At 42.2% G+C, this 20,266-nt stretch overlaps 1 protein-coding gene across 7 annotated transcripts in view; it reads left to right on the forward strand.

Annotated features, from left to right (window-relative positions):
- Positions 1 to 236: 236 nt before the first annotated feature.
- INIP (INTS3 and NABP interacting protein) overlaps positions 237 to 20,266 on the forward strand; it is a 231,057-nt gene continuing 211,027 nt past the window's right edge. Inside the window, exons 1-7 of one of the 7 annotated variants that reach the window (XM_056323830.1) lie at positions 237 to 390; positions 948 to 1,062; positions 1,556 to 1,640; positions 9,941 to 10,043; positions 12,592 to 12,682; positions 14,409 to 14,530; positions 14,617 to 15,264. In XM_056323830.1, coding sequence (XP_056179805.1) covers positions 1,616 to 1,640; positions 9,941 to 10,043; positions 12,592 to 12,682; positions 14,409 to 14,504 — 315 coding nt within the window. In that variant the 5' untranslated portion in view covers positions 237 to 390; positions 948 to 1,062; positions 1,556 to 1,615 and the 3' untranslated portion in view covers positions 14,505 to 14,530; positions 14,617 to 15,264. The other 6 variants (XM_056323831.1, XM_056323826.1, XM_056323825.1 and 3 more) reach the window with 6 other exon arrangements.

Raw genomic sequence — 20,266 nt, forward strand, 5'->3', positions numbered from 1 at the left:
CTGGGGCCCGGCCCCCGCCCCCGCCCCCTCAGCCGGGCCCCGCCCCCTCAGCCGGGCCCCGCCCCCTCAGCCGGGCCCCGCCCCCTCAGCCGGGCCCCGCCCCCTCAGCCGGGCCCCGCCCCGCCTCGCGCCGCTTGACGGGGGCTGTCCGGCCCGCCCTGTCCGCCAAGCTACTGAAGGTGGCGCGCCTCGCCGTCACCCGGGCGGAAGCTGGACGGCGCGGATATGTCGTTGCGCAGTGCGTGCGTCATGGGCACGTGCCGCGAGCTCATTGGCTGCGAGAGCCAAGTTGGGCACGGGTGGGGCGGCATGGCCGTGAGGCGGCCGGGCTGCGGCTAGAGGCGGGCGGGGGTGAGCGGAGCAGCGCCCGCCCGATCCCGGAGCCCTCGGGTAGGTGGGCAGCGGGAGGGCAGGTGCCCGGGCAGGGCGGCGGCAGCGGACGGGCAGCGCACCCCTGCCGGCCCGAGGAGGGCGCGACGGCGGGAGAGTCCGTCCCTTGTGCGGGGAGGGGGCAGCGGGACTGCCCACGGGCACGGGGCGGTGAGGCGGGAGGCAGAGCCCTCCGGCGGGCGGGGGCAGCCTGGGCTCCGCGTCCCGTCCCTTCCCCGCCTCCCGGCCCGGGAGCAGCCCCGGCCCTACAGCCGCCCCGCCGCTGGGCTCCGCGCCGTGCCGGACTCTCAGCGGCTGGGCGGGGGCGGGCAGTGAGCCCGCCGGCAGATGAGGCCCCGCGGACCTCGGCGAGGCGCAGCGGGGGCAGCAGCGCTGGCCGCCCCCCCCCCCCCCCCCCGGGGTGCGGGCCAGGCCAGGCCGCGCCGCGGCCCGTCAGTTCGCACCGCCTTTGAGTTACTTGGTTGCGCTGGGTTTGGTGCGCAGGGTCTCGCAGTTCCGGGGCGTAACTGTTCCCTGCTCTCTTGTTGGATTCTGACTGAGATCCGCGTTTCCTGCAGGATTCAGCGCTGCCATCCCTCCCCTCCGCCCGGCTGAGCTGGAGCCCTTTGCCGCCGCACTTCACATAGCCTGGCACCTTAATGGAAACAGCAGTTGATGGTGGTCTGAGTTGACGTATGGTTGAACAGTGGGCATCGCTTTTTGTTTTGCCACAGCTGTGAGGATGGCAGCTTTTGGCCGGCCTCGTATCAGAGTTTTAAACTGCCTTTCCTCAATCGGTTCTCTTGAGTTAGAGCCTACACCGAGGTCTTTCGACGCTTTAGCGTTTGAAGAGTATAATGCTTTAACATGCTGCTTAAGTGTGGGCCAGCATACTTTGTCAGGAAGAAGTTCTGTTAGGAAAAATTATGTGCGACTCCGGAATTACTGGAGAGGTTATTCTTAAAGCACTAGAATCTGAAAAAGAATTGATTGCAACTCTTGATATTTCAAGCTAAAAATTTCAATCAGAACAATATAAGTAGTATTACATGGTTTAAGCAATATGTATGCTGTATTTGGCTTATGCTTTGTAATGCTTGCCATACTTAAAAAATCCCTAACAGAATGAAATCCAAGCTTTTCTTTTAAAGGAATAGGTTTATCTTACATTGTGCCTGTTCTACAGATATTTGTGGGATTAAAAGATTTGAACTGCAGCTGAATAAAACGGGCTGAAGATTCAAGGATGGCAGCAAATCCTTCGGGACAAGGTAAGTTTTAATCTGAGTATTCAAGGGAAAAAGTTAAGTGCCAAATGTCAGTGAAGTCACCAAAACCGTAAGTTTACTTAATGAAAGAGCAGAAAAGGGAAGAGCGGCAGGAAGGTTGGGCTGAAAGTAGCAGAACGTGTGCTTGGGAAAAGACACACACATTAAATGGTTGAAAAAGACCATTGATGGCTGGGGACTGTGCATTCCCTTTATCCTCAGGTTATAACGTACCTATCATGCCAGTGGTTCTGTGGTTATTTCCTGAAGCATATCTCAGACACTTAACAACACTTAGCATTGAACATTACTTGCAGTTCTTGCACTCGGCATCAGGGAACAGCCAGAAGTGTTAATATATTCCATGTTGTGATGGGAACAGTAAGACCTAGTCAGTAATAGCTGTCAGAGACAGCAGGTGGCTAGGTCTAGGAGGAAAAGCCCAATAAAGTCATAACGCTAGCTCCGATGAAATATTTCTTTGCCTGATGGTGCACCTGATTTGCATCCGTAAAATCCTTCAAGACACGAAGATTTACCTGTCTAGCGGAGGCATGTGTGTTGCAGGGAGCTGAGGGTCTGGGCGAGGCCGGCGCAGGCCGGGGAAGTGGTCGGCCACGCGGTAGATTGAAGGAGGGTCTTAAATCGCCCTCTAGTGGTGCTTTCTGGAAGTTTTAGTGGAACTCAGGCTTGCCTCTTCCACGGAAAAGCTGAGGAGAAAAAAGTTTCTCAGGTATGGCTTTTCACTTACTGATTATGAGAAATGAATTCAGAAGTTTCCCAGCACCCAGAGACTTCATGCACATTTTTGTGTGAGTGTCCTTATCCAGGAAAGCAGTCAACAAAGCTGGATGTAATTAATTCTGAAATGCTGATACTTTGTAAGGGGTAACAGATCACTTGTGTGGTTCCCTAAAGGAACTGTTTATCATATGAAAATTATTTGCGCTAAGCAGGCAAGAAACACTTTTCAAGTTTAACCAGCCAAATAAGCTTATGAATAATGCACCTAGGAAAATTAGAAAGGAACAGGTAAATTTGAGCAACAGCTGAAAACCTCTCTATCTTTCTCTTTGCCAGATGCAGCCTGGTAGTGAAAGAGATTTAGAAAAATACTGTATTTTCAGCTTGCTGCGTGTCACATATATTGGTACCGTGCAAGCAATTAATTCTCTCATTTCCCCCTTTTTGGACAACAGGAACAGGGATTTCCTGAAACACTCACTGGAAGGGTTATGAGTGGTAGCACTTACTCAAAATGGTAAAGGTAAATTAAGCATTAGTCTTCTACACAGCTTGCAATTTTTTGTACAGAGTTGTTTCTTTCGCTTTGACTAGTACCGGCTGTTTTCCTAGGAGTTAGTTGACTGTTGATTGCAGACTCTTGACTACAAAGGTTAAGATCTTGTGCACTGGACTTCCTTTATTTTATTGGCCTCTTAGGAAAGCAGTCTTTTGATTAGAATTTCAAATATGAGGAGCTGCATGTGAGTGCAACAAAAGCAAATACAAAGTCTTACTTCAGGCCATTAGTACCACATAGAACTGATTGCGTGAGACTGATTACAGCATTTAAAAGAAGTGGAAAAGCTTTTGGTGTGCTGTGTGTGTCCACAAGATTTGTTTATATACCAGAGTGGTACATTTTGGTAGTGGTGTTGGAAACCAGCTTCTAAGTTACAGGAATTACTTTCAGGTGCTTGGTAATACACTGTTTCTGCAGCAGTACTTCACAGTACTTGCATAACATGCAGTAATAAGGGTGCTCTTGTAAAGTGTTTGCTTGTTCGCAGCAAGGCCAGAGCATACCTTGTGTCTTAGTAAATTAAAAGATTCCATGTCGGGTCTCGTGGAGGAAGCCCTCTGAGATGAGAGAAATGTGACAGCTCAGGAAGGAACGGTCCCCGAAAGGTGGAAGAAGTACAGGTCCTGCTTCAGACAGGGCTGAACTTCTCAGAAAAGAAGAGTTCTGCTATGTTGGAAGAACCAAGCTCTTGAAATATGTACAGAATTTTAAGCTTCAGACTGCAGCGATTCTACAATGTCTCTTTCTGTCTGGGTGGTTTTTTATCCTTTTGGCCTAAAGGTATGCAAGTGCGTTCACGTAACACAATCTGAGCAGCTAGATTTAGCTTTATGTTCACCTAGTCTGTGTTAAAAATGAAGATTGTGCACTGAATTACATGATTATGTACAAACTTGGATGCGCTGCATCTGAGTGTGATGTGTGTGCAAGCACAGTACTTGAGGACTGTAGCATATCTCTTCCCTGGAGAGCTTTGTGGCTGTAAAGCAGTCAGTAACATACATTCAGCTATGCATGTAGCTGTTTTCTGGAGGGATAGACGAGATGTTGGTACATCTTTTAGTAATCAAGTTAATTTACTGATTTATTAATACACCTTTTGTTTCATTGTCACACAATGTATATGAAAGCATATCTGAATGTAAATTGTTACTGAAAATATTGATGTGCAGCAGATTTTTAGATGACGTTTTGCGATGCCAGTAGTCATAAGTAGAAGAGAAAATCAAAATACAGTTACTCCATCCTTTTTCCCAAGCATTGTGCATTTAGTAAGGTCTTTGGATTCTGCTTTTTAAGAGGTTGCTCATTAAGGCTACCCTTTATGAAAGCATGCACATCAGTAAAGAAATGGCTGTTGAAATGCTTTCTGAATTGAGCAGGCAGATCAGTGTGCAGTGACAGTGCTTTTTAACATACAGAGCTTAGAACAGACATCTAGCTTTGAAACCATTTTTCCAGGTAGAAGTGTATCTTGAACATAAAGTTGTAGACTAGGGCTCTTGTGCTGTTTACACATCTATGGACAAATGATAAATAATCCATTTTAGAAAAAAACTTACACTGTGAATTTGAAGCAACCAGCAGATCAGGGAAAAGATACAAGATGAAAAGCAAGAACTTTGAAGTAGATAAATGTAGTACTGTTTCTTGCCATGCAGGGTTAGCTAGCAGAATTTCTGTCAGTGATGTTAGCAACCTCACTGGTAGGTGAGGTAGTGTGGTAGGATTAGGCTAAAGAGCGAAGCTTGCTGTGAGCTCTTAAAGCTACCAGTATCACTCAGCAAGGCTACAGCTTTCTCTATTTTTCTGCCTTTCACATGCAAAACATTGGTGTTAAGTAAACTTTTATCTTCTGCACAGACCACATAATACAATGTTTGATGTCAGTAACAGAGGTGTCAGAAAGAACAAGTTTTAAAATTTAAATGTCCTGAATCTGCTACGTTAGAGAATAATCTGAGGAGCCAGGTGCTCAGTTTGACATCTGACACTGCCATTAATCTGTTTAGCTGCCTTGAATGGGTCATTTTGGGTCAGGACTCTTGTGTCTGCAAAGCAGAGAAGAATATTAATGAACTGCAGTATTCACGAACTGTTCAAACTCATAATAGTAGTGCAACTCAGCACAGTTAAGGGAAGTCTAAACTCTAAAGCTTTATTAAGTTGCTGTGTTTGAAAATCTATACTTCCTTTCACATAATGAGAATCCCGTCTGTATTAAAGATGCCTTTTTTAATTGGCATTTTTAGTACTAGAAACCAGAACAGATATCAAATCTATAGATGAAAAATTACTTTCTTTATAATGGAAGTAGAAAGCTTCTGTAGCTGTTTCAGGTTGGTCTTTATGAAACACTGTGGCATCCTGGGTAGGGAAGTATCTAAATGCAAGTCTTGCTGATGTATTGCCACATATGATGAACTATTTTGTAAGGATGCCAGACTTCTCTCTAGAATGGATTTCTCATGTCCCACCCTCTCCATTGTTACCTTCTAAATTAATAGGCTTTACTTTGCATTTTAAAAAAGTTTAAAATACCTGTAGGAGCTTCACATTGCTCAGCTAAGGAGCACTAACATGTATATGCTGAATGTCCTTCATTTTCTCAGGTAGGCTTTTTTCTAGTTAACATTAAATTACATTTTCAGTACAGCAGGTTGCTGATGGGTGCTGTCTGAATTCTAGAGCAGCATACTATGTGTTGTGGTTTAACTCCAACCAGCAACCAAGCCACACACAGTCACTTACTGCGCCCCCCCCCCGCCTCCCTCCCTCCCTCCCTCCCTTGTGGGATGGGGAAGAGAATCAGAAGGGTAAAAGTGAGAAAATGCATGGGTTGAAATAAAGGCAGTTTAGTAGGTAAAGCAAAAGTTGCACATGCAAGCAAAGCAAACCAAGGAATTAATTCACCACTTCCCATTGGCAGGCAGTTGTTCAGCCATCTCCGGGAAGGCATAGCTCCATCACACATAACAGTTGCTTGGGAAGACAAATGCCATCACTCCCAACTTCCTCCTCCTGCCCCCATCTTATATACTTAGCATAATGTCATATGGTATGGAATATCCCTTGTGTCCGTTGGGGTCCTGGTGGTGTCCACTGTGACCCCTCCCAGCTTCTTGTGCACTCCCAGCCTGCTGGCTCAGTGTAAGCACTGCCCAGCAGTAACAAAACCACCCCTCTATTATCAACAGTTTTCATCGCTAATCCAAAACATAGCACCATACTAGCTTCTTTGAAGAAAACTAACTATCCCAGGCAAAACCAGCACATAGGGGGTTTGTTTTGTTTTTAAAAAAAAACCTGTCTTAGTGGAGGGATAAGAAAATGAAGAAAAAATACTTGGGTGTCTTCTGAGTCCCTTTTAGAGTTTCTGTCGTAAGGTACTATAACAAGACATACTAAAACAGAAGAGAGTGATAATCTTGCAGTTTCTTATCGCAGTTTAAAAACAGCATTTAAAATTTTATTCTTACATGTCTCAAGTCTTTCTGAATCATGCCATCTGCTTCATGGTAAATGTAAGCATATTTAGTCTGTATTTTTTAGCTGACAGCAACTTAAATTAGAAAGTGGTCTTCTTTTTCTTGCCTCAATCACCATATTGTCTAAATTCCAAGCATGCATTTAGATTTGTGTAGTTTCGGGTAAACAAGCACTAGCAGAAGGCTGCTGAGTAATGTGCCAAGTATTATGCTTTTTGGCTGAAAACTCTGTAGAATGAGCATACAGACATGGATCACTGGTTCAGACCTTCTTAGAGGTACTTCAGTCATCCTGTCAGAGTATCGTCCCCAGAATTTCTGAGAAAGTAAAGTCTGGGCTAGCTGCCACTCAGAAATATTGAATCTTAGCTTGTTAGCAAGAACTCTCAGCCTTTTTATCTCTTAGAGCACACATTCAGCTGTGTTTTCATCTTTCAATCTCACTGCAAGTGCAGGGTGTTCAAAAAAAAAAAAAAAGTGTACGATACATGAAGAGCAGAGAAACATCAAAGACGTGAATCAATACACTTACCAAACAGAGTTTAGGTGGAACTAATGCCATGTGGGAAGGACAGATTAACAGATGGGAAAACAGCAGTTAATTAAATTTAATTAAAAGAATCTGTTAATAAATGTAAAGATGGGTATGGATGATCTTGCATAAAACCACAGTAAAATGTAATCAGATGACTCTCTTCTTTCAAGAACTCTGAGACACTGAGGCTCAGGGCTGTGTATGTTAGGCACAGAAAAAGAAAAATGTGGGGGTTTGATAGTAAGGCGATATGGATGCAAATTATTATTTAGAGTTGAAAGTTTCTGCCTGATAATTGTCTCCTTAGAGCCACACTCATGAAGGAAATACTGGATTATGTAACTGAGTAGCAACAGAAGATCTCTTAAAGGGAATGAACTTTTAAGTGCAGCTACTGAAAATAAATTTGAAATCATTTTACCTTGGCATGCTGATACTGTGCTTAAAAGAGTTGCATTGTCTGGGCTTCCTGACAGCTTGTGGGTTACCGTTTTTTAGTGATGTTAGTAAAACAGTACTCGGGACAGGGCCACAACATGCAGAAGTTTCCAATGAGAATTACTTTGACTTTTTGTATGGAGGAGATAAAGAAGGTAACTTGACTCTTACGTCTTTTTTTTTTTTTTTTTTTTTATGACAGTGTAGTGGCTTGATATTTATAGAATAGCAGCAAATGAGAGGTAAAAAAAATGTGTATATTCTTGACGTGAATGTCCTTAGTGGCATAGAGGCCTGTAAGAGTCAGTTCTGCAGGTGTTGTTCTTAATTGTGCTATACAGGCATATGGAGCAACATAAGGGACTTGTGTATCTGGTTTGTTTGGTGGACTGTTGTGTTACCTAGCTGGTAACTAGTGCCATGCAGCCACTCATTTGCTGCCCCCTCACACAGAGAGAAGGGAGGGCGAATTGAAAGGAAAGTAAAACTCAAGGGTTGATGTAAGAACTACTTAATAATTGAAAGATAGTAAACCAAAAAGAACAGTAATAGTAATCATAATAATAATAGTCATAATGAAAAGGAGGAAGAAGGAGAGAGGGATGAAATCCAAAGGGAAGGGAGAAAAGAAAACAAGTGACGCACAGTGCAAGTGCTCACTACCCATTGACTGATGCCCAGCCAGTCTCCGAGCAATGATCTTCAGCCCCGGCCAACCCATCCCCCCGCCCCAGTTTATATACCAAGCATGATGTCCCGCAGTATGTATATATAGGTGTTTATCTGCCTGTTTTGTGTGTGTATATATATAGGTATGCATTTGTCTCGTTCAGGTCAGCTGTCCTAGCTGTGTCCCCTCCCAAATTCTTGTGCCCCTCCAGCCCTCTCACTGACACCTGAGAAACTGGAGAGTCCTTGACTTAGTGTAACCATTACCCAGCAACAACCAAACCATTAGTGTGTTATTAGCCTTGTTCTTACACCAAATGCAAAACCCAGCACTGCAGCAGCTACTAAGAAGAAAATTAATTCTATCCCAGCTGAAACCAGGACATGGCTGCAATGTGATCCTTTTCCATGTAAGAGTCCTGTGTAAGTGCAGCAGTTTTGCCACATTCTCCATTTAAAAGGCAACTTTGAAAAGACACAAATGGCAGCTATTTTAGGCATTTTCTACACTCCCTCAGTCATTTTACTTCCTGACCCCTTTTTTTAGTATACAAGGTCCTTTTGGGAGAATGATGTGCAAAGCAAATAAAGGTCACGTTCTCATTGTGCCCAGACAGTTTAATTTTGCTTCTGTATTCCAGCATTGTGGTCATACTCAGAGTAAGGATGGTCTGTTGTCCTGGTTTTGACTGGGATCGAGCTAATCTTCTTAAATTAATTTCTTTAGTATCTGGTACAGTGCTGTGTTTTGGGTTTAGTATGAGAGTGTTGGTAACACACAGATAGTTTGAGTTGTTGCTTTCAGTTTTTGTATGTGTTGCCAGTGAGCACAAGAAGCTGGGGGGGAGCACAGCCAGGACAGGTGACCTCAACTAGCCAAAGGGGTATTCCATACCATAGAACATCACGCTCAGTGTATGAGCTGGGGGCAGTTGGCCTGGAGTCGTTCATTGCAGCTGGGGGACTGGCTGGCCATTGGTCACAGATGGTGAGCAAGTGTATTGTGCGTTGCCTGTTTAGAGGGGGTTTCCTCTTGGGTTGAATTCCACTCTCTCTCCCCTCTTCATTACAATTATTGTTATTAATATTATTCTTAATGTTATAATCTAGTATTTTTCTTTATTTCAATTATTAATTTGTTCTTATCTCAACCTACAGGTTTTACCTTTATCCGATTCTCCTTCCCATCCACCTTTTTCTGAGTCTCCTCCCCATCCCAGTGTGGGGTGGCGAGTGAGCGAGTGGCTGTGTGGTGCTTAGCTACCAGCTGGGGTTAAACTATGATGGGGTGTATGTAAGGACATCAGTATATTAAAACGAAAACCTTTCTGCATAGATTGAATAAAAGGTGGTGATTCTTGTATAAGCACATGTACAAGCTTAGTTGTCATCTCATTCTTGGCTGTTACATATGTAAAACTTATGTTACAGTTTTTCACTGGCATGAGAAATTAGGCACCATGAGTATATTACTCCATTAATTTTGAGTTGTACATTCAGTGACTGAATTTTAAGTCTAGAACCTGTAAGTTTACTTTTTTTTTTGAAAGGCAAGTATTTGATCATGTACCTTGTTTGTAGCTCTGGAGCTGGCTTGGGAAGGGGTAGGATCTAGCTTGAGATAGAAATGTGCATTTTAAAATGATTACTATGTATGATAGTGTAAGGAAGCTATTTCATGTTGTAAAATGAGAAAAGGAAAAATGAAACCTATTTATTAATAGAGTTTCAGATGGGTGCAAAGCTTTAAAGATTAGTGTATTCATCATAATGTCATATTGTACAGAGGCTTTTAATTCCACAAGATTAAGAACTGGGCCATAGAAACCAAGTAAACCTCTTAATATTTTTCTGTCATTCCTACCAGGTTTCCAGAATAAAAATAGGGTTGCAATCCTGGCAGAACTAGACAAGGAGAAGAGAAAGTTACTTATGCAAAACCAGTCTTCCACAAATCACCCTGGAGCCAGGTATTTTATGTTCTTAGACCTGTTCAGACATCACTGATTACATCAAAGGAAAAAAACAAACCAAAAACAAGTGAGCTGTAAACTCATGTAAACACTTACAAGGAGTGTTTTCTGACCATCCTCAATAACCAGTCAGAGAGACCTTGCACTTCAGCAACATATTAGTATCCAAAATTGTTCACAGACCCTGAATTTTGGCTTATGTGATTTCCATTTGAGAAGGGGAGAACCAGATATGCTTACACAACTGCACTAAAGTCTATCTTAAAGAAGGATCAGGGAGCAGGCACTGAGAAAGCATTTAATTGTAAAGCTGAAATGCCCGAAGGAGTGGGAGTAGTAGACCGTTAGGTTCAGGGTAGAACCTAATGTGTTTTGAGAACAGTTACGGCAGCGAGTGGGCGAGTTATCTTTGAAACTCCCTGTGTGCAAGATAAAGCCACCGATGTTACTGCAAAACAACTCTATCTTTCTGTAAAAGGTGCTGTGTTGTAAGATGATTCTACACTCTAAGGTGTAATAATCTAATCTGAATGTAAAAGTTGCTACTGGGATTTCTCCCATTTAAGACAAAAAGGTTAGATTTTTGTTGTAAATCAGTAACTAGAAAATTACATGCTGGTTTACATGGAGAAATTGAGATAGTTGAACTTTTGGGTTAGCATGAAGTGAGTGCAGTGCTGTGTTCTAGACACAGTGTTTTACATGCAGTGTCTCTAAAAGAGTCAAATACTCTGAATACAGTGTGAGTGCTGCCTGTGTGTTTTTTCAGAGAGATTCTAGGTCAGTTAATTCCTTCATACTGTCAAAAAGCATGTAGAATATTTGAAATTACCTGAGTTAGATCTCTGAGTGAGTCTGTATACAGTTATTATTCAAGCAAAGTTATTGGTTAGAGAAGAACAGAAATATCAGGGGGTTATGTACAACCCCTGACTCCTAGCAACAGTGTACCCGTACTTCATTGCAAGTGTGTGGCAGAGTTTCAGGGAGTGCTTGTTTGATTTCCTTTTTAAGGAAAAATAATGCTATATGCTAGTGAGCAGTATTAGAATTTACTAATTTTGAAGGTGGGGTTGGAGGAGGGCTACAAAGCAGCAGTCAGATTCTCTGCTTTGGCATGGTGGGCTGATGTAGGATTTTTGAGAAGCTGACAGTTCTCTGGCAGGGATGCTGTGCCAAAGGTTTTGGACCACAGAATTACCAGAAATGAGACCATAGAAATTCTACAAACTTGACAGAAAAGAGCTTGATACCTAAAGCACAATAGTGGCATGGCCAGTGTAAGGATGAATGATTAATTGATTTCTGGCATTGGCATATGGGGATCCTCTATCCAAAACCAGAAGACCTCTCTTGAAAAGTGTCAGCTTATGATGAGGCCTTCTCTAAAGAAATCATATTGAAAAGTTACAGAGTACAGAATTAAATGCAAAATAAATATCTTCAAACTGGATACTATGTTTTAAAACAAACAGAGTAATATGTTTCTCCAGCAGTGAAGCTTATCTTAATATTTGTCATAACATCTGTTCAGAGGATTTTTTACTTAGCTTTCATTATGCATTTAGGCATAGATTTGGCTAAAGGTCTTTTCATGAGCATGGTTGCTTTTGAAAAACTGATTTACCGGTTGTTGACATTGAAGCTGCTGGGAAAGGACAGTTGATGAGTTTGCTTGAATCCATTGTTGTCCTTCATACTTTTATCTCTGAGCAAGGAGGGCTGGGCTTTCAGCACCAGTCTGCAGAGCCAATTTCAAAGGTAGTTGTAAATTGCCTTGTTAGACAGCCATAATGGCAGTCCTCACTGATTGCTGTCTGGAGGATGGCTAATCATGCTACATGTATAGAGTTGGGGAAAAAAAAAAGGTCTGCTTTTTATTTCTTTTTTTGGTTAGCAAGGTGGACAAGTCTTAAGATACAAAAGCCAAGAAAACCTATTTAGGAATTTTAATTTGAAACCTAATATATGCTGCATTGAGATAGGTAACAAAAATCAGGTTTAGGTACTGTAAGCTTAATCATCTGAGGACCATTGTTACAGTTACATCGGAGCTCCTTTACCATAAACAGTGATCTGCTGCCCACCCACCAAAAAACTGGTCTTCAGTGGAAGCACTAAGAGATATCTTCAGTATATCACAGTTGTTTAGAACAGTCACTGAGTTGACTGAGTAATGGTGAAAACACAAAGCAGTTTTTAAAAAAATTGGTGACATTGTGTTAACATTGCACCCCAGCGGGCTGCACTGGCTTCAGTGGGACACCACCCATGAGCGAATCCACATCAGGCTCTGGGGGTGTGAGTCTTCTGGGTTTAGTTTGGCATCAGTTGTTTGTGCTAGGTCAAATGATACAGCTATGGTCACTCCATTTTCCTCTTCTCTCTCACGTTAACAAATAGTAATTCCAAACAATAGTTAACAATTGTCAAGCCATGAATCAAATAAATTATGGGCTCTGCAAATTATGGAATCTATGGCTAGAATGGCAAGGAGACCTTTTATTCTGTGGTATGTATCATACTATCTTGTTCTTTTTTGCAGCATTGCACTTGCAAGATCACCGCTGAACAAGGATTTCCGTGATCATGCTGAGCAACAGCACATTGCAGCACAGCAGAAGGCTGCACTACAGGTTAGACGATGCTGTCAGGTAGAGTTTAGCTGGGCTTTCAGTCCAGAGACCAGTCCTGCACCCAGACAGAATGAAAAGCCACATTTAGAGATTAGGTTTCATACATTTCTGTATTTGTAACAAATAAAGTTTCTTCTTCTGTTAATGAAAGCTTAAATACATCAACTCATTATCCCTCAATACGCTTGTAAGAATCTAGCCTACACCATCATCAGGGCTGTTCCGTACATCTCAGTCAAGAGTCAGTTTCATCACACTTCTCAATGTCTCATGAACAGTAGGGAGAACTAGCCACACCGCTTTCCTTGGTTGAATCTGAGTAGACCCAAGTAAGTACCGTGCAGTTACAAGTGACAGGGTGAAAGATTTGGAAAACTTATTTGTATATTTACGGGCTTACATTTGCTGCTATTTTGCTCATGTCAGGTGAGGCCGAGTTTGATGCTGAAATTGGAAGTTGAGCAGGACAGCCGGTACAATGGCCATATGTCTTTCTGGCACTCTATAGACAGTGTGACTTGGCAGAGGGCACAGGAATGGGAACAATGTTGAGATGCAAACTAGCAGCCCTGTCCGCATATCTTATGCCTTGTTCTGTTTCCATTACCCAGTAAAGGCCTGGATTGTTTTGCCTGAAGTGAATGGGAGTGGAAGTGAGCTCTGGGTTGTGTCCTGTGTTGATCACAGAATGTTGTACGCTGGAAGGATCCTCTGGAGGTTTCTGGCTCAGTGCCCTGCTCAAAGTATAACTCACAGCAGTGCTATATCACATTGGTCAGAGTGTGATCAAATCAAGTTTGGAAGTTTCCTTGGCTCTGAGTCTAGCAGGCTTCTTTATATATTATCACTGGATATCTGAGAACAGCATAAGATCTCCTGTCGGCTTTCTCTTTGTACAAGAAGTCTTCTCACCATCCCCTTGGATGCTGAGAGCTCCAGCCCAGCCGCAGCTGTCTCGTTGGGTCACTGCTGAACTCCCTCCAGCTTGTATCTGAAACTGACCACAGTATCCCAAATACAGCTTTTGGCCTGTTTGCTGTGCTGTTGCATCTCACTGTACTGGTAGCCTTTATCACTGCAAGGGCACACTGCTGGCTTAGGTTAAATTTGATATCCACTAGGCTTTTTCCTTAGTGGTGGAAGGAAGGAATATACAGGCCATCCAGCTTAGTGGAATCCAGTCTCTGAATTGGGAAGGATTACATAGGATTTTACAAAGGTTATCCAGAGCTGTAAGCAGCAGCTGCCCTCCTCAGGTGAACAAGCATATACATATCACATGAGCAGAATGCTGGTGTCCCATGTTGTACAGGAGTGTGTCTGGTCATGTGTCATTTGTACACGTAGCCTCACGTTGTGTGACACTACTGATGCACACTTCTGGCAGTGATACGCAGCAGCTGTCACAAATCAAGACCTGTAATTTGGTTATAGAGGGGAGTAGAAACGTGGGGTGTAGGCAGAGGAGAGTGATCAGGGGTTCATTTACCACTCTCCTCATCTCCATGGGATTTGCTGAAAAATGAGCAGCAGGGAATGGCCAAGTTAATTCCTTTGATGGGTCCTCTTCAGATGTGGCTGATCTAAAAATACTGGTTTTGAATTTGACAATCAGTTGAGGGGCAGGCTGGGAGAAATAAATAATTAATCCACAGAACCTGTAAAGACTTGAATTATATCAGTGCTGCAGGGAGTTATGTTTTAACAAATGTTTTTCTCTTTCCAGCACGCACATGCACATTCGTCAGGATACTTCATAACTCAAGACTCTGCATTTGGAAATCTTATTCTTCCTGTCTTACCTCGACTTGAGGCAGAATGAGGAATGTTCTTTCTCAGAACTACAAGGTTTGATTTATCCATAGCAGAAACCTGCCTGACCTTTTAATGTCTTTACTTACCTTAAAACCTGTTTTTTTTCTGGATTTTTGCAGTTGCCTTTCAGGAGCATGAACTCTAATGTTGAAAAAGCAATGTTGTTGAACAGCAATTTTTATCTTATGCTTTGGTTCCTCTGTCAAAGTCAGATGTAAGACTTCCTTGCTGCGTGAAGTGCATAGTTGCTTGCTCTTCCCTATTTCTGTGCTTCCTTTAAATGAATGTCCAAACCAGAGTCATCAAGAGATGCACACTCTGTCAGCATTTGTGTTTTTTTATTGTGTACAGGTACTGCATTTGAGTTTAATGAAATACAAAAGTTACTTTTGTCCATCAAAACAGACATGAATTTATCGAATGCAACAGTCAGTTGTTTGGGTGTGGTTTTGGTTTTTTGTTTCATTTTTCCTCTGTATGCAGGAACACTGCTAGTGTCCTGTCTGCTGGTGTAGTATCATCTCATCTAAAGTCGTTAGATATAGTGTGCCTGCTCTTGCTCTGTTTCATGAAATAAAAAAATGAAGTGGGGAAAAAGAGAGTATGTTGGTGATTTTCAGGAAATATTATGTTTATGCATGAATACTTAATGAATATGTATGAATAAGTTCTGTATATGGTGTATGGTTTTGAAGCTTGGTGTGCATTGATCGTGAGAGGACTGTCACGCAGCTGGCCATCAATAAAGAAGTGTCTGCTTATCTGCATCACATTGGTGTCGATAAGTTCTTCATTCCGAGATTTTGGTAACATTGTCTGCACAGACAATTCATGTAAAAGGTCCTCTTTTTCTAGTTATGCCTTTTTCAATACTTGGTGTGTTTCATTTTGGTTTTGCCTTTTTTCTTGCTGGTTTTATCTCTGGTAACCAATTCCAGCTCCATGCTGAAAGAAAATTTAAGGTAAATTACTTTGGAATTGTGATCATACTACCAGAACAAAGTAACTTAGAGTGAAAAATAGTCCTTACGTAGACTTTCACATATCTGCACACCTTGAAACATACAATTGTTCTCGTACATTGGTTGCTTTACCCATGGAGGCAAGTTTTAGAAAACAAAAAGAACAAGAGAAGTTAAATGAGAATCAGAAGTCAGAAAGCATCTATTAAATTGGGGGCAATTGAAGCATCTCCATCCTTTGCAGAAACTTAGCTGTCCCATGAAGTTTCAGGGTTGTAGTCTACAGATTTGCTTAGTGACGCTTTGAGCATCCTGTTTCCATCTGCAGGGGATTGCCTGAACCCCATAACACTACTGAACTGTAAGCACTGTTAACAATCTCATCCTTCATGAATACAGCGGGAAGGCCAAGAGATCAGTGCATGTATAAATAAAATGCTACTGCTTTTACATAGCTCAGTACAGACCTTTGCAGAAGCTGTAGCACAGTGAAATGGTTTCGAGAAGAAGAATCTTGTGGAGGAGGCTCAATAGAGCTTAAAGATGTGAATTGTAATATAAGCTGTTTGTATCATGTGCTTTTTTGAGGGTTCTGATGTGGTGAGTCATGGGAACGATGATGGTTTTTGTGGGCAGTGGAGAAAGGAGTACTGTCATTGCTTTTTTCAGTGGTTGACTCTGTAGCTTTTTATTCCCAAGAGTAACTTTACCACGAAGCTGTCCTGACTACTCATTATTCTGCAGCATGAGCTGAGTATCTTAGATGCTTTGATGAAAAAGATCACCAAATCTCTGTGTGTAGAAGAGGCAGCTATGAATCAGTCTAAGCTTGGAAACATACAAAAGCAAAGAAGGTAATGCAGATCTAGTGGGAATTTTGAATTGTAGATTTCAGTTCAATTTTATAAAGTACGCTGAGCGTTTTAACATTAAGCGAGCTTTTTTTTTTTTTTTTCCCCTTGAGAAAAATGGCAAAAGAATGTCTGCTTTCTGTAGAAGTAGACCCTCTGTTCTAACAAATAGAACTGTACAGTCTCTCGGTGTTGCTGCACAGACTGCATACAATCCAGGCAATGAAAGAGTAAAGATCCTTCTCCTTTGGAAAGCTATCGTTGCTCCACTGAATGAGTTGAACTTGCTGGCTGTGTTTTCATCTCGGGTATTGGAAGATCTGCTTTTGGAAAGCTGGGGCCTGGGCTCAAAGATGGAGGTACTCAAAAGAAGGGTAAAAACTGAACCAGTTCTAGTATTTTTAAGGTGTAGTGCCTCAGATTATTCTGTATAATCATCAGGGACTTGGTGATACATATAGATATAATAAATAAACCATCAAAGATACAAATGTTGTATATGGAAACTTCTACCTTAGAAACCACAGACTCTAGCAATTAGTGTCAGATGCATCACTTTGCCTTGCCACCCTTACTTTTTCTATTCCACTGTTAATCAGTATTAAAACCATTAATCTATCACCATACAGTAATTTCAGCAAAATATTTTCTCCTATTGAAATTGCATGTTCAAATTCAAATCATTATTAGTTAAGAGTATACCCGAACCAGAAAGTGTCTGGGATATCTTGCTTCTGGCAGTAACCATTAACTTGATCACATAAAAGCAGAGAGTTTGTTAATGTAGTGCTGACCTGGGTACCTAAAAGTGTCTTAACGCACATAATCACTCAAGAGTTATTTAATTTGCTACAGTAGTAATTGGCCTTTCTACTCAACACGGTTGGTTGGTGTGAAGTCCATATCAGAGCTGGGTGGTAGAGGGAGAGCAGGTCGCAGTACTGGGTAGGTCTTAGATGAAACAAGTCCCATAGATGGGAGGTGTGCTCAGACTTTCAAAGTGATGGCAGTCATAACCTGTCAAGAGTAGACGAGGTAGGGAAGCCAAATACCTTGAACTGAGGCACTGAAGGAAGTGAACCACAGATTCTTTCTTAGCACTGTAGTTTCTTTCTTCCCCTAGACAAGTTTTCTCTCCACACCCTTATTTCCCAAAGCCACTCACCACCTCCCCACCATTACAGGCCTGTAAAATGCTGGTTTAAACCAAGAAGCCTGACCTGTAGAACCACTCATGGTTTCCTACCACTGCAGGGGTTTAGTCTCTATTTTTCTGAGTATTTCCACTCTGCTGATCTCTTCGAAGCGCTGGTATGAAAATAATCAATAGTACCTGACATTATATTTGTACTTCATGTCAGCACACAGAATACACCATGAAACTCATTGTTGGAAATAAATTACACCCCTTGATTTACTTGTCAGGAATTTCCTAGTTGCCTTGATATGTTCAATCAGTTTAAATAGCTAAATGCTACTTCTGCCTTCGTGTGCAGTCATCACAGGCCAAGCCAGCTGTGATTTGCATGTCCTGTAAACACAGCTAGGTACCACTGTTCGTGCTGAGGAGTCCAGTCTGAAGTAGACACTTTGGATAGCTGTAGTCTTTTATTAGACCTGTGTCACTTAAGGACTGGAGGTCATTCGTTGTCTTGCTGCACAGCAGAGAGGTCAGTGCTCTGACCCTAACCTTGTAGAAATGCATGAAGAGACCAGGTTTTTCCCATCCTTTTTATAAAAAAAGAGGAAGGTATTGATTATCAACCAGGCAACAAGGAACATGAGCTTGAATTGGTGGAAGGAAATGCAGACGACTATGTCTTAGAGTGCACAACTTTTTGTGGCTTGATCTACTGCATTTACAATCGTTCAAGGACAGAGCACAAGGGCTTAAGGAGGGTGATGAGCCTAGAATAGCATGTCATGCAGTCACAGACATGTGAGCAGTCAGTGACTTCTCTCAATACATCTCTTAAGCATGACAATAGTTCAAACAGGGTTTGGTGTATTCACCAGGAAGAAGCATTGCTACAAATAGCTGTCATATGCAGGTGATGTTCTTTCACCTTGTGTCTGCATAAACATATATTCAAAATCAGGAGAATGCTTGAGAAAGCAGCTGGATGATTCCTGTTGGTCAAAATTACGACACTGATGATTCCTCCTGTCAAACCAGCTCAAACAGCAAGTTTTCTTGAAGGACAGGATCAGTGCACTGTGCTATGGACTTCTGCTGAAAACAAACCTGTTCCCATGTCCTAGAGAACAGGTGGTAAAAAACAAAAGGATGCATGAATCCTAAGGGAAAAGCTAGGAAGAGGCAGGTCTCTGCTGGGTGGTCTGTGTGCACAGATGCCTGTGAAAGAGGAGATAGAGAGAGAGGGAAGGATTGCCAGCATGAAACTGGAAGAGGGTTCCCATCCAGAGCTTTATGTGCCTGGTTTATGTTTTGCTAACATACAGAAAATTCTGTAGCATCTGCTAGTAATGCTCTTATGTCTGGAAAGTCTGGTAACTGGTGTGTTCTGAAGCACTTTTTGGAGGCTCAAGGGAATCCTTCTCAGGCTAAAATACACTATGGACCTTTCTGTAGTGAACAGTAACTCTGAAGACTAGTTGGCAAAGTGGGTTTTCACATGCTGTTGGGTTAAATACTTGCCTTGGTTGAGTTTCTACATTTGTTGGGAACAGAGCTTGCCCAAAGCTTTTTACAACAAGGACACCACCTTCTCCTTGTTTCCTGTTTCTTGCTCTTGATAGAAGGAATCAAGTGACTACCTCACTGGAAAAACTATTTTTATGTAATATGTAATATTTAACAAACCTTCCCTGAATACAGGGTTTTGATAGAGGAAGAAAACAGGTTAAATGCACTACGTGGAGAAAACTTGATTAGTGCGTTTGGACATGATGGAAAACGATACTTAACCACTGGTGAGGAAACTGCTCTTCTCCTTACTTACTACACTCTGCCAGGTTCATTCAGGCATTGAATTATGAAACCTGGAGGCACAGGTGTCAACCTCCTCTCATTAAGGCGTCTCATCTGGATACTTCAGTATCAGTGGACTCTACTTCTGGCATGCAGGTTTTGTAGATTGTGTCTGTGTCTGGAACTGGTTAAAAATCTACCTTATTTTTGTCCCAATAATCGTTCTGATTCATTTACAAGTGCAAATAACAAGCTTGTACACTGCCTTCACTATGCACGTGTTGCACTGTACATTGATTGGCGTATGTGTATTACTGATTGATAGAGTATGAGTTTCAGTAAGGAAAGATGTCTCATTGTTAAAAAAAATATATGTAGATTTACAGACATCTTTACATCTTAAGAGGCTCTTTTGGTGCACTACCTGAATCTTCATGAGCCAAACTAAGTTACTGTTACGTTTAGTTTTGCAGATGGAGAGAAATGCAGAGGCGTTGCGATGCTGGCGGATAGACAGAAAGCCTGTGGAGTTGTCAGGATTAGCTGCTGATTAGTGAGCTTGTGATTAGTCAGCCTCTTGATTAGAAGCATCACCTGAAGATTTACCACTCTGCATCCCACACCGTCCGCTGGCTCATCTCCCCCTCCTAGAAGATGCTGAGATCTTTGGTTTCTGCTTTGTCTTTGCTTTCATGGATAGCTAGTGCTTGGTTTTGTTTTGTTGTTTTTTTTTTTTTTTCCAGATGGTGAAGACAACAAAAAAGGGCAGAATTTGGGCCTTTTATGTTTGAAATTTTAGATGGGGAGGGTGGTGATAAAAAAGACAGCAGTATTATACTCAGTGTTTGGAAGCAAGGGCAGTGTACTTTCCTGCTCACAACAGTGACCAGATAAACTTGCCTGTTATGCTGGGGTTTAGCCATCGTTTCATGCCCTTTGTAGAAGTACATTAGAGCATCTGTTTGCCTGGATGACTGTAGACCTTCTCCATCTGTCAGTGGAGGGCCAGTTGTAGAAGTGTGAA

The sequence above is a fragment of the Falco biarmicus genome, chromosome Z, assembly GCF_023638135.1.
Source record: "Falco biarmicus isolate bFalBia1 chromosome Z, bFalBia1.pri, whole genome shotgun sequence".
NCBI lineage: Eukaryota > Metazoa > Chordata > Aves > Falconiformes > Falconidae > Falco > Falco biarmicus.